Raw genomic sequence first — 15,200 nt, 5'->3', positions numbered from 1 at the left:
ATGCTGAGGTTGGTTGATGTTCATTGGGGTCACTTGAAATTCTACTGACCTCTTATGTATTTGTTATGGATGTCTTTCAGCTTTGATTCAATACAACAAGCCTGGAGTTGCTGCATTCAGTCTGGAAAATGATTATGGAGATTTGAGGGATGCACTGGATTCAGACACTGTTAGGTTTCAAAGGTAATTCGCTGCGAAAATAATTTAATTTCTTTTTGCTTCTTGCATACTGGAAGTTATTGTGATGTTGTTGATTTTCTTAAAAGAAAGAATACAAAGTATACTCTAGTAACTTATTTTTTTCTACCGTGTATTATGAACTGAACGAAGTTGTTGTACTTTTGTTGATTTGCTTTGCAGAAACAACGTTCTTTGTCGTATGTGAACAAGGGACACAACACATGGATGCTCTACTGTATTTTGTTCTGAATTTAGAATTTCATCATTTTTTGTGTAATTTTAAACCCAATGGATAAATTGAATGAATGATAGAATGTTGAATACTCAGTTTAAGTTTAAATTTGAATATCAGTTAAGGTTCCATTTGAGTGTAATTGACTTGACTTTATTTGAGTTCCATTTGACTTTAGTTTGACTTGACTTTTGATGCATTCAGATTGTTTCAGATTCAACCATTCAGGCTTTTCAGCAAATCTGAATCTTTTTTTTTATCCTAATTTAAATCTACGACCTACGGCTCAGGGTCTCCATCTCGTTACCCTTAAAATCAGTCGTTATTTTGCAACCCACGACTAAGGGTCGTTCTAAAAAAGACGCTTTATCAGCGACCCCATCAGAGACCGTTAGAACAGGTCGTTTAACTCGTATATATGACGTGTCCTGACGGTTACAGAACTTTTGTTTTCCACTAGTGAACGACACTGCTAGGTCAGTTCTGAAGAATGAAATATTAGGATTGGGATTTGAGATTTGGAATTGATTTGGGATTTGAGAACTCTAAAATCAGCAAATTAATCGACCAATTTTTCTTGATGCAAATGAAAATTCATTGAGAACTGAGAAAAGATATTGTGTTTATCTTCCTCTAAACTTCTCATGATGAAGTTTGGAGGAGTAACAGACCATACTTTTGACATCTTAACTAACCTAGCATGCCTGGCTAATTTATCTGCCGGCTTATTTAGATTTCTTTTAACAAACTGTAAAGACCATAATGGAAATGAATGAAAAAATTCTCTGATATCTGATAGCACTGGATGGTTCTGCCATAAAATATTATAAAGATCTCCATTAACTCCATTGACAACTTTTTGCGCATCCATTAAGAAATATATCCTCTGAACGTTCATCTCCTTAGCCCACTTCACTGCCCATCAGAGAGCTTCACATTCTGCATCTTCAGCATTTAAGGTTCCAATAGAGCATATCCACACCTTGTTGTTGTGAACTCACCTACACAATTTCTAAGTATTAGTCCAATGCCACATGCTTTAACTGGTACTTTAAAAGAAGCATCACAATTTATATAGAATTCATAGTCATGCGTGGGTTTCCATGTCATGGTGGTTCCTAGCAGAGGAATACTATGGCTGTTGTTTACTTTTTTTCATTTTTTTTCCTGTCATGAAGTTCAGGGTATCAATTCGCCTAATTACTTCTATAGGGTTAGGTTTTACTCCCTCAAAGACACAACAACATATAGATTTCCATATTTCCCAAGCAGCATTGGCCATTTTCACAATCCAGTCTTCATCCAATCGGTATTCAACAACATCGAACCAGGATTTCACCCATTCCTTCATATTGTTTCCAAATAATTATATAGACCTTATAGCACCAGGAATAGTAAACCAGATAGCTCTTGAGAGAGGACACTCCATTAGAATATGTTTGGTAGTTCCCCCCCTCCATTACAGACCGTGCAATCGTCACCTCGCTGACCCATAGCTCCGTCTCTTCTTTCATTGGATGGGACAATATCAGTTATACATTTCCAAATAAAATGTTTAACTCTGGGTAGAGTATTTAATGCCCGGAACTTATTCCAGAACCTTGTCTCTTCTACATCCACTATACCATTTTGATTAGTCTTGATCTGAACAAGATTTATGTATGTTGACTTCACCGGTTCTGATTAGTCTCTTCTACAACCACTATACCATTCTGAGAGTCCAAATGAGCCCGTCTTCTCCATTAATTGGAATTCTCATGCTGAAGAAATTAGCAGCAATGTTAGGTTGGAAAAGCGCAAGAATTACTTGTGCTCTCCAGGATTTATTCTCTGCATCTATCAAGTCTGAGACTGTTGTATACTGACTAGTCATCTCATCCAATGCTATGGAGATAGGAGGAGCATCTTCTCCCATAATCCAAATATCTTGCCGAATTAAGGTTTTAGATCCATCACCTAACTGCCAAAAACTATAGGTTATGATAAAGTGGATAGAGCTGTAGAGACTTTTCCAAGCCCAAGTTGCATCATGTTTCTGTGAAGAATGAAGAAGACTTGTGTCTGAAAAGTATCTTTCCTTCAGTGCCTTAGCATATAACTGATTTGAGTTATGTAATAACCTTCATGCTGCCTTTGCCAATAAAGCATCATTAAAACACCCAAAATCTCGAAAACCCATACCACCTGCAATTTTATTTGTAAAAATTTAGGAAAAGATATTAGACACAAATTCCTGCCTTCCTGTTTCCCCCACCAGTAGTCTCTTTCTACTGCATTCAAATCCTTTATAGTGCTTTCAGGGATCTTAAAAGTGCTCGTCTGATGTTGTGGTATTGTATTTAGAACTGTCCTAATCATCACAGCTCTGCCTGACTGATTAAAGTATTTTCCTTTCCATCTTGCTAGTCTTGATTTCATGTTGCTGACAAGAGAAGAAAATGAAGTAGTTTTCTTTCGATTCAGAAAAAGTGGAATTCTTAAGTATTTCTCCTCCAAATCTATTCGCCTCATCTTGAGATGTCTTGTAAGAATTCTGCAATGACTACTATGAAGATTGCTTGAAAAAAACACCGCAGATTTTTGAAGATTGATTTGTTGACCTGAACATTTGCTGAACAACTCAATAATATGAAGTATATTATCTGCATTACGAAAGTCTGCCTTAGTGAAGAGCAGGCAATCATCGGCAAATAGTAAATGTGTTATCTGTGGTGCTCTCCTTGAAATCTTCACTCCTTGAATATGTTTACCTTGTTCAACATATGCAAGAGCCCTTGTGAATACCTCCATGGTGAGTAAGAATAAATATGATGAGATTGGATCACCCTGCCTAATGCCTCTTGTAGGTTTAAAGGCATTACAGGGCGAACCATTCAACTGTACTTGAATTTCAGAAGTACTTATACATTCCAGAATCATAGAACACCATTTGCTATTAAACCCAAGTTTCTTCATGATATTCTCTAGAAAACCCCACTCAACTCTGTCGAAGTCTTTCAACATATCTAACTTGAGTGCCATGTAGCCCTTCTTCCCTTTCTTCCTCTTCATACAATATATAATTTCTTGTGCTAACATGATGTTATCTTCAATCTGTCTGCCAGGGACATAAGCGGCTTGAATTGGAGAAATAAATTTGTCCAATAAAGGCTTCATTCTTGCAGCTAGAATCTTGGTGATAAGTTTGTAGGTAGTATTGCATAAAGAAATAGGCCTGTAGTCACCAGCTTGTTGAGGAGATCTGACTTTGGGAATTAAAGTAAGATTTGTACGATTCATTTTCTTCAATAATATGCCACTTCTAAAGAAACTTTGTACCATATGTACCACGTCTTCTTTTACTGTCTCCCACTGAGTTTGAAAAAAACCAGGTGGGAATCCATCTGGTCCTGGAGCTTTCCACGACTTCATTGACTTGAGAGTTTTATAAATCTCCATCTCATCCGGCACCTTAGTTAATCTCTCATTATCAGCTTCAGTTATACATTCATGAAGTAGGTTCATCAGGTCTTCATTCACTTCAGGAGAGGTAGTTCTCATGATATCTTTGAGATGAGTTGAGAGATGTTCTTCTGGATTCTCTCCCCCACTGCACCATGAACCATCTTGTTTCTTTAGAGCTTTAATTCTATTTATTTATATCCTTATGTTTACATTTATGTGGAAGGTTCTAGTATTCTGATCTATTTCATTGAAGAGACTATCTCTTGACTTATGCTATAGAATTCTTCCTCTCTTTGCTTCCATTCCTCTATTTCCTTTTCAACTTGCTGTACTTCAGTAGTGTTACTACCATTAGTACTAGTTTGTTGCAGGTTAGTCAGTTTAGTATGCAAAGAGTTTATATTTTCATGAATATTGCCAAAAATGTCTCTATTCCACCTAGAAAGGTCCCTTCTAGTTTTACTAAGCTTTTGGTCTAGTTTGTAACTAGCAGAACCTCTATGATTAGTGGACCAAGATTTAACAATTTGTTCTTTGCAACTTTTTTCTCTTAAACAATATTCAAAAAAATTCCAGCATCTAGCATTTTTAAAAGAGTTTGGAGAAAGGTCTAGCATAATTGGAAAATGGTCAGATCCAAGTTGTGGCAAATGTTTAAGGCAAGAATCAGGAAAATGAATGGGCCATTCAGAATTAGTGAATGCTCTGTCCAGTCTTAACTTAATTTTGCCTGTACCATGCTTATTACTGGTCCATGTGTATGGATTACCATGAAAGCGCAAATCACACATGCCAGAATAATGGATGGTATTTACCATAAAGGTAGAATAAGAAGAAGATCCAACATTATTAAATCTGTCTTCATTATGCAGAGGAATATTGAAATCCCCTAAAAAAGCCCAAGGAACACTATTGCCATAAGGGTTACTTAGATCAAAAATAAAGTCCCATTGAGTACTTCTTTCATTAGGATATGGAGAACCATAAACACATGAAAGAAGCCATTGTGGTTTAGGGGGATCACTAGTAACTAGAGAATGAATCATATTTCTATCATGATGCACAATATCAAAGCTAAAACCATCTTTCCACAACAAAGAAATACCTCTAGCATGACCTATAGAAGGTACATAGAAAGAGTTAGGAAAATTCAAAGGTTTGATTAACTTTAAAATCTTATCAGACCTAATTCTAGCTTCCCACAGGAAGATTATGTCTGGATTAAGCAAATGGTTTAAGTCTAGCAGATGTTGTCTAGTAACCTTAGTTGCAAATCCATTACAGTTCCAACTAATAATTTTCATATTGTTTCTTAGGTTATTGCAAGATATTTGAAATCGATAACCCACAACAGTGAAATTTAAATCAATAGAGAGGAAATCTAAATTAGTGGTATTGTGAGATAAAACATGTGGACTAAAATCCGTAAAAGCAAAAAAGTAAATCAAGCATGAGATGATAAGAACCTGATCATTCTCAGCACCCCCCTCCCCAGCTTCAGATGTTTGAATGAAAATTTGCTCTCTCCGAACAGCAGTTGTGAGTTCCACCATAGCAACAGTAGATGATCCTTCTTGATTATTGATATGCTTATCACTCATTAAATCATTATCACTTCGAAATCCTGATTTGTCATCCTCAGAATTGGGGGGAAACATAGGATTATATATGGAACTGAAATTAGGTTGAGAAATTTGGTTATTGCTAGTACTAAAATTTTTAGTCGGGTTTTCCTTAAGCCCACTAGTTCTGGCCCGTTTCTTGTTGGTATGAGAAGAGGTCGAGCCGAGCCTATTTGAAACTCTCCAAAATCTGTATCACCAAATTCTATGTAATTCAACAATTCTCCTCCATTCCTCCTAATCAATTCTTTTGCAGCTTCAGGCAGATGTTGAATATGATCAAAATTGAAGTATCTTCCTTTGACGAAAAATTATATTTGAGTGCACTAATGAAAGCCTTGAGTTCATCTTCAGGTGGGATCATGCCAAACATGTCCATCAAAAGATCTTCTTCCACGTACTTACAATGAATATCTTGATGATCAATTATATAACACTTGTGACAGATGTGTTGTGGTTGCTTCTCATAATAAAACTCAATCCAAATTTCTTCTCCAGAAAGAGTCTTCTGCCAAAATCCTCTTACTAGAGGTGCTGCAATATCCATGGCTATCGGCACTTTCACCATTTTTCCTTTTTCAGGAGTACCATTTCTTGGTAGCATATCAATATACGTACCGAGCGGTTCCAAAATTTCTCTGATGATTTTTGGGTAGAGAAAAGTGACATCCAGGTTGCATAGTCGAATCCAGAACTTTTGACGTTTGATTTGAACTTTGTTAGGTATCTCAGGGACAAACTTCTCAAGCAGTAATAAATAGCCTAAAACGAACCATGGCTCCTGTTTCAGAATATCATCATAATCTTCCTTGCTGTGACACTTGATAATGAAGGTATTATGAGTTGGGATCACCGTCTTCAATTGAAATGGTTTTTGCGGCCAAAGTTTCTTCGATTCTTCCTCCATAACACGAATATCTATTGGTTCTTTTTTGTAAACCCTACTGAAGAAAGCTAAGTTCTATTGATCAGAACTTTCTTTAAGAGAAGCATTAGATAAAATGTTTCTTTTAGAAATGTTTGGTCGAGTCAAGAGACTCGATTGATTCATTTTTCTAGTGATGTGATTAACTGATCTAGTTGGGGACGAATGGGGTGATCTAGCACGATTTTCATTTACAATGCTCTTCTTCCGAGATTTGGGTTGATGATACTGAAAGTTTAAATCTTGGAGGGAAGAAACTTTTTGAAATGAATTCTGATGGTTAAAAGTGTTGAAGACTAAAAGGCTTAATATACTCCATACCAGAATATAATTATTTCTATTACGGAGTATTCTTCAGCTAATTTTTAGGCAATTCAAAATTGGGAGGGGTCGAGATCGTCTGTGCCACTGCTTGTGTGTGCCCTATGTGTCATACCAATAGAAACACGCCACATCATTTCTCTCATTAACCATGACTAACTAAATAGATTTTCTATATATACAACACTAATCGATTAGGAAAGATAATTAATTAGTTAAAGAAGATATTACAAATCCAAGAGAAAATACCGGGATTTGTATATCTATTCTAAAAATATTGAATCTATGATATAATTCACGGCTACATTATTTAAAAAAAAATATCACGGTAATACTTGGTAATATTTCACGCAACCGTATAATTTCTTTCATTCAATAAAGTTTATTGTTTTAATTTTCTAATAGTTTATTCGCTCTTTCACAGTTAATCATGGAGCATCAATGGGTAAGATTTGTTTCGCATATTCAAGTTATGAGATCAACATATTCATATTATGGGTTTATTCTAGAATTATAATATATGTTTTTCCCTTATAATGTTGTAGAACTCATGCCCCTTGGATAAGCTTATAAAAGAAAAAAACTGAAGTAACTGTTTAGAAAAATATATACACATCATATAGCTGAAATTTTTTGAAGCAAGAAATTTGATGTATATAAATACTTCTACTTTCATCATTAAAAAAATAAAAATAAATACTGTTTTATACTGGTAATCTCTTTTTTAGTCCATAATTGATTATCTTTCCTAAATGACTGCTGTTATATATAAAAAATCTAGTTAGTTAGTTAGTTATCGTTACTGGGAGGAAATATTTGGCGTCATTCTATTGGTGTGGCACATAGGGCACACCCAAGCAGTGGCACAGACGATCTGGACCCAATTGGGAGTGGCAATATAAATGGGATATTCAAAAATAAAGAAATAATGAATGATAGCATTGGACCAAAAATGGTAACTTTAGAATGATTCAACTCGGATGGAACTCTAATGTCACAACCAATGTAGTCGATCTCGGATTCCGGTTTGTCTCGGTCCCGAGCGAGACACTGGTACAATGTTGTCTCGGGGAGATTCCGTTTCCAAATCGCGGTATAATCTCGGTTCCAACTTTTATATATATAATTTCTACATATGTTATGATATAATGAAATACCATCAATCCAACAAAAAATGAACAAAAAAAACACAAAATGGAAACACTTCAGATTTAACTAATTAATCCAGAACATATCTAAAATGTTACTTAAAAGAGAAACTAGTACAACTTTAGTTCATTGTCTAAAATGTTACTTAAAAAAGAACATTACAGTGCTAATCAACATAATTTGAATAATCATAGATATCATCCTCTTGAGTAACTCCATCATTCTCAGCAACGAGTAGCCCTTTTTCAGTGTCCAACATCAATTCATCGGTATCATATCCATCATACTCCGAGTCGGTTGGAAAAGTAGACTTGCTTCGAGAACTACAAGCACCTCCACTACCAACTGTCTCACGTTCTTCACCCACTGTCTCTTGCAAATCATTGAAACTTACATTATCACCTAGCACATCCAAGTCATTCAAATTTCATAAATCCAACCATTCATCATTGTCATCACGCTCCTCCAGGAAAATAGGATCATTTGCTTTATCATCATCGTTATATTGTTGGATTTCTATGTAACGACGCTGCAATTTCTTATTATATTGGATAAAGACACTATCATTCAACTTTTGTTGTTTTATGCGATTTCGTTTTTTCGAGTGCAACTGAAATACAAAAGATAGTTGTCATGAGAACATAGGGGTCTGCAAGCATGTTATGTTTCCTAGTTCAATCATATTTCCAGTTGTTATGCATATTCAGAATATTACAAATCATTGCAAAAGATTAGAATACTTACATTTTGAAATGTGCTCCAGTTTCGCTCACATGGGGAAGCAGAACAAGTAAGACTCAATACTCTGATTGCAAATTTTTGCAGGTTAGGCACATCGATTCCTCCAAATGTAATCCACCAATCATCTGTTATAAATACAAAGAAAATAGTTATAAAAGATATGTAACAGAAATGTAATATAACTTTAAACTCACAGAACAAATAAGCTTACGAGGTTGATCCTTGGTTCTTCTTCTTTTGAAAGATGGACTTCCCAAGATTCCAACAGCATCAGCATACTTTCGCAATTCACTTGTTGCTTGATCAAGCTCATCTTCATTGGGTATAAGCCTTTCCATAGATGTATGAAGTCCCCTTTTGATTTCTATGTACTTTTCATTACTATCCATTTCATAAGTTTCAATATTATAGAATATGGATGGATTCAAATAATATGCAGCACAATGTAGAGCATGATTGAAGTTTTTCTTCCATCTTTTCTCAAAGCAAGCATTAATTACAGCCCAAGTATCATAATCTTCGCTGAAATTCTTCTCTAATTGATCCCTTGCTATTCTCATTGCATCATAAAAACAAGGCATCGTAGGTTTGCGCTCGATATCCACTAGCCTTACAACCTTAACTAAAGGCTTCAACACACTACAAGAGTAATCAACATCTTCCCAAAATGTACTACTTGTAACAATTTTAAGTGCATTAATTCCAACATTTTCTTTTGCAAATCTACTTTTTGCCCACCTATCATTCACAAACATCATTTGTAAAGGATTTTTATACTTTTGAAGACTTTCTAGTGTGTAATACTGAGTTGCAAATCTAGTCTTTGTAGACCTATGTAACTCTCCACCTGTCATCTTCCTCATCAAGCACAACACTTGAAAATGAGCATAAATGTATGTAACAAGTCTTTTACCTAGAATGACGGCTGTCCTGATTCGTGTAAGCTTGTCACCAAGTTCTTCTAGCATCAACTGGACACAATGAGCACCACAAGGAGTCCAAAATAGATTTGGGTATTCAAGCATTAAATCCTTCCCAGCCTTTTTAAAGTTTGAACCATTATCGGTAATGAACTGAACCACATTTTCTTTCCCAACATCATTAATTACCTCCTTTACAAGCTCACGTATGAAATCAGCATCATTGGTTCTATCTGACGCGTCCACAGACTTCAAGAAAACTGACCCTTTCGGACAATTCACCAAGAAGTTGATAAGATGTCGTTTTTTCCCATCTGTCCAACCATCGGACATAATAGAACATCCATACCTCTTCCAATGTATCCTAAATGTATCAACAAACTTCTTCATTTCTTCTAACTGCTCCTTGAAAAGATTTGTACGAATCTGATGGTAAGATGGCGCGGGCATAGCTAACATCAAAAAAAGAAACAAAAAAGGCATAAGTAACAAAACAATTAAACCAAAAGTAAAAGATTACTGAGAGCACTATATACCTTTCCCATATTCACCAATTGCATATATCATTTCTTGGAAACTTGGACAACGAACAGTATTAAAAGATATGGAATTCTCAGTCATCCAAGCTGAAATGCTTTTCCATGCATCTTTCAGTAACTTCTCTTTCACTGAACTGTTTCTTTCAAGAGTGGCTTGCTGAGTTTTATGGTGGTCTGTCTGCATGAGTAAATCTATTGGACCCCTATAATTACTCTGTCTCTTGAATTTTCTCTTCCTCTGACTCTGAACAACTTCTTGACTACCACTAGCAGTGCCCACATTGGAAACCTTTTCAACTTCTTGCACATCAAGGTCCTCATTATCAGTATCAGCATCAGACTTCTCATCAGATTTTGTACGCCGATACATAGCATCAACATCATCCCTGTGAGATTTCTTTAACTTCTTTATATTGTCAGCTAGTCTAATTTCATTTATAACTTCAGCTGATGCTTTCAAACATGAAGAAACATTCCCCCTGATTTGTGTGATATGCTCCTTAAGCCTAGTAATTCCACCACCACGCATTTCTTTGTTACAAAGTACACAACTTAGTTTCTTCGAAAATGCAGGGTCTTTACATTTAGCCCATTTCCATGCTGGATCTTTATTTTGAGTCTGAGTAGAGGATTGAGGCAGCATTGATCCACATGCAGTGTTTGAGGTGTTCGAATTGGATGCATTGGAAGAATCCATAACCACAACCTGAAATGAAAGAACTTAAGATCTTAAACCGACTAGAGATAAAAGTTAAACTAATCTATAAAGACCTTAATCTTTTAACAAGTTTGACAAAAAATTAAGAAATACGGAGTGATGAAAATTACTTAAGTATACAGGTTTGCATACTAACAGCACACCCTATCAAAAAAAGAAAAACAACACTGGAAAAATATAAAGCACATACAGAAAAGAACAGCTAGCAGCTTCTTATGTTTTCCAGACTCTTAGTTACACTCCAACTCTATTTGCCATTCGGCAAATTGCAAAATCCCTAACAAATGGACTTTCGAAATAGTCTACAAATAATTAAAAGACTGCAATAAGTAACTATCATCCAGGTCTTTCTATTAAGTGCAGTATCCTATCACAAAACACAGAAGGAAAACAACAACTAGCAATTGCTCTTATCTTCTGAACATTTTCTGCAGTTCAGAAATATTTCTGTTCCGGATACACCAACAACTAGACATGAAACTAGATTCAAGGAGCTAAACTTTAGGGGAATAATTCGAACAATCCACCACTGTTCAACAGAATCATATGAGTGCCTTCAATGGGTGGTTTATTTTTAAAGCATTCATGAACCTAGATTACAGAAATGGTGCTTCAATGCATTATAAATAGAGTGATGGAACAAGAAACATGCTTTCAGGATGCCGTGAGAAACAATCATACAACTACTATGTGGATGCAGTACCTATAATCTGTGCATATGAAGATAGATGAACACACTAAAACCAGGCTCAGACCTTTTATTCAAAATACATGCTCTTTTTTCTTTTGTCCTGTATCTCTCTAGTTATCAACCACATCCTAACAACAATCTTTGATCTTCACCAAGCTATCAACTGGCATCATCTGACGTATATAAATCGGTAGATGGACTGAATTGTGATCAGTAGGCTAAGGTAATTTTTAATGCAAACTTGTGGATCAATGATGGAGACATGAAAACAGGGAGATGACATCAAGGCCTGTTTATGGGTGACGGAATTTGATATCTGGATCAATGATTGAGACAACAACATCTTGTCTCTGACTTACAAGATGAAATCCAGATAACAACATCCTAATTTCTGAATAACAATTCCCAATTTAAGATAAATCCTAATTACACAAACCCTAAATTTAAGAACATCAATCATCTCAACTTCGATTATAATCAATAAAAACATCATGCATCAGTCTATTTTAACAAAAATAAAGAAAGGGTTTGGATTACTTACTTGTTTTCTGATTGAAAACCTAATCTTCTATGAACAAAATCACAACAGCTCCATATCTCAAATTCTCAATTTAATTCATGAAACTCTTTGTCTCTACTCTCTAGCATCCGACCAAGTCACCAAACTCTCTAGTCTCGATATCGATCTATATGTATATCGCTGGAAATTTTGCTAACTCCCTCTCTTTTTCTTCTTTTTCTTCTCTCGAATTCTCGATCCCTTTCTGTTGCTCCCTCGATATCGATCTATAAGTGAGTCACTCAAGTCACTTAACTCGAATGGTGTATGATCTCGCCCGGAATTCCGGGTTTTTTGTCCAATCTCGGCCGGAATTTCGGTTCCTTACCGGGTATTTTCCGTCTCGGCGGAAAGTAGCATTTCGTGTTAGCTTGGTCCGGAAACGGAATTTCCGGCGGAATTCCGGCCGAGATGGCCGAAATTGACTACATTGGTCACAACTGCTTAGAGAGCAAATCTCCATAACGCAAAACTGCCGCTGGAGGAAGATATTCAAAGATCAGGAAAAAGATATTAGCAATCCATGTAAAAGAAGTAAGAAATATAGAATGAAGGATCTTGTTTTAAGTAAATAAGAAAGAATCTAAAAAAACTCAGTAATAAAATGAGATCATATATATGCTAGATATACATAACAAATCAAGAATCTAGAGAATAAATTGAATAAACCAAATCTATACTAATCGAGTAAACCAAGAAAAAATCTCGGCAAGAATCAAAAGAAATATAACAGTATAATATAATCATAAGGAATGAAAAACTTAAAAGAAAAGATGAAAAGATATTAACGAGATCTAATCATAAATAAGAGAATAGAAAAATATTTGAGTAAAGGAAGATTAAAAGAAATTATCGTCTAAGATTTGGAAGAAGAAACAAACTGAGTCACCACCGATTCGCAGAGCATCTCTCTCCTACCCCAGCAGTATCTTATTGTTGTTGAATAAAACTGACCCACCTGTCGCTCGCCTTCAGAATAGTTAATGGAAAATATGTAGGTCCCTATGCATGTTTAAATAACTTCACCTATGAATATGAATATAAAGAGTTGTTCTTTAAAGCCATAACTAATTATGAAGAAATTTAAGATGAAACTGAAGATGATATACAAGAGTCAACCATGCCAGAAATTATAAGTTTTAAATGTCTATTCTCAACATTTTCCAATTTTACTTATATAATACCTTCACATCTCTACAATATACAAGATATTTGGAATGATATCTTTTACAACAAGGTTAAGTTTTGCAGACAAAAACGACGCTCTAATCGACTTTAATCTCGCATAGATGGATTATTGATTTGAGACTTTTTCGCCAGAGAAGTTGAACCCTAATTATCGGAGAAGAGAACGAGAGAGAGAGAAGAGAGTAAAAAGAGTGAGAATGAGATTTTCTTTTGACAACTTTCGATAATGATACTAAAACCGAGTCAGTTTTGATCTGAATGGGTTGAATAGTAAAATTAACCGAGTCAGCTAAGAAGTGTGGGCAGCATACACACGAGTCGCACGCGTATAACTCCAATCTGTTGCGCTTTTTTTGCAACAAAAATTAGCAACTGAAAATTCGTAACAGCTGTAAAGCTGTTGCTAATCTGAGTTGCTAAACCCCATATTTGGTGTAGTGAAATGATTTACCTAAACATAAAACTATCAATCTGATAAGTTACATCCAACAGTATTTTAGGTGTCAAGTAATCAGTAGCAGGCATTATCCTCAAAAGGGTTACTTTGCTTGTCACCTTTTAAATCCATAAAGAAAGGGTATATTATTTGTATGTCCCTACTTTTGACACTCAATAAATATATCCTTATACAACAATAAATACGTCCCTACTTTTTAATAACCTTATCCATTTAAAATTAGATTTCCTTAAGACCCTCACCCATATAATATTTTTCTTTATTTCAAAATGCAACAAATTTCTTCCTCTACCACTTCACCACCACCACTAGCACCACCACCACAAACATTCTACTACCATTCCATCGCCACCGTTCAACAACCACCACCTACCAACCGCCACTACCAGTAATATTATACCACCACTCCTTCACCACCACCATTACACCACCAGTCCTCCACCACCACTAGTTCTTCGTCACCACCACCACTAGTCCGCCGCCACCAACGCCACCGTCACCGCCGCCGCCAACACCACTGGTTCAGATATTTTTGTATCAACAACAGTAGTTGATCCAAATAAAAATAAAACTAACAGTAGAAGTTGATCCAATTTAGGGGATCAACAATGGTAGTTGATCCAAATAAAAAGGGATCAACAGTAGAAGTTGATCCAATTTAGGGATCAACAATGGTAGTTGATTCCCTAAATTGGATCAACAATGAAAGTTGATTCATGCAAATGGAGTGAACTTGGCGTGAATCGAACACACATCATCTGACATGGAGTCAGTCATGCTACCATTGCACCACAAGTTCAACATTGGAAGAAATTTACATGATTTAAACTACAAGCATGATTTAAAATACAAGCATGATTATACTTATCCAAGGAAATATTGTCCACAATAGAAGTTGAAAGGATCAACAACAGTAGTTGATCCAATAAAAAATTGGGTCAACAACAAGAGTTGATCAGATAAATGGATCAACAACCGTTGTTTATCCCATAAAAAATCGGGTCAACAACAAGAGTTGATCCCATAAATGGATCAACAATCGTAGTTGATCCCATAAAAAATTGGGTCAACAACAACAATTGATCCCATAAAAACATATAAACAACACCAATTGATCATCACCTGTAGCTTCATAAATAACAATATCTTCATCTCCTTCATTGAAGTAACTACCAACAGAACCATCAACCACCATTTATAATCCATAGCAGCAACCGCCACTATCTTCTATGAACCTTCAACACCAATTCGAACCGCTACCACTGTCGCCACCAGAACCACCACCGCCGCTACCATTATCATTGTTAGAGCATTGCTCGGTTGAACCCACTATGTGTTGGTATGTCAAGTTTGGTTGTCATATTTTAGTGAATCAAAACTCATGTTAAGAGTGGCTTGATTATGTACTAGAGTTAAACTTCATATAGGTTAGCTTGAAAGTATTAGGATATGAGACATTACAAGTATTGCGAAGTCTTGAAGATGTGAAGAAGCAAGGAGCTACAACGACAAAA

General features: G+C 35.6%; 1 protein-coding gene across 1 annotated transcript; it reads right to left on the bottom strand.

Moving 5' to 3' along the window:
• Nucleotides 1–8,039: 8,039 nt before the first annotated feature.
• Nucleotides 8,040–14,881, bottom strand: LOC113351419. The gene is made up of 6 exons (XM_026595407.1): nucleotides 14,809–14,881; nucleotides 10,928–10,935; nucleotides 10,071–10,779; nucleotides 8,826–9,986; nucleotides 8,647–8,739; nucleotides 8,040–8,275 (listed from the first exon to the last, which is right to left on the bottom strand). The coding sequence occupies exons 1-6, from the start codon at nucleotides 14,879–14,881 to the stop codon at nucleotides 8,040–8,042; spliced, it is 2,280 nt and encodes a 759-aa protein (XP_026451192.1).
• Nucleotides 14,882–15,200: the final 319 nt, after the last annotated feature.

Source organism: Papaver somniferum, chromosome 2, assembly GCF_003573695.1.
Source record: "Papaver somniferum cultivar HN1 chromosome 2, ASM357369v1, whole genome shotgun sequence".
NCBI classification, from domain to species: Eukaryota; Viridiplantae; Streptophyta; class Magnoliopsida; order Ranunculales; family Papaveraceae; genus Papaver; species Papaver somniferum.
The sequence above is the reverse complement of the archived record's forward strand: the minus strand, read 5'-3'. Positions and strand labels throughout refer to the sequence as shown.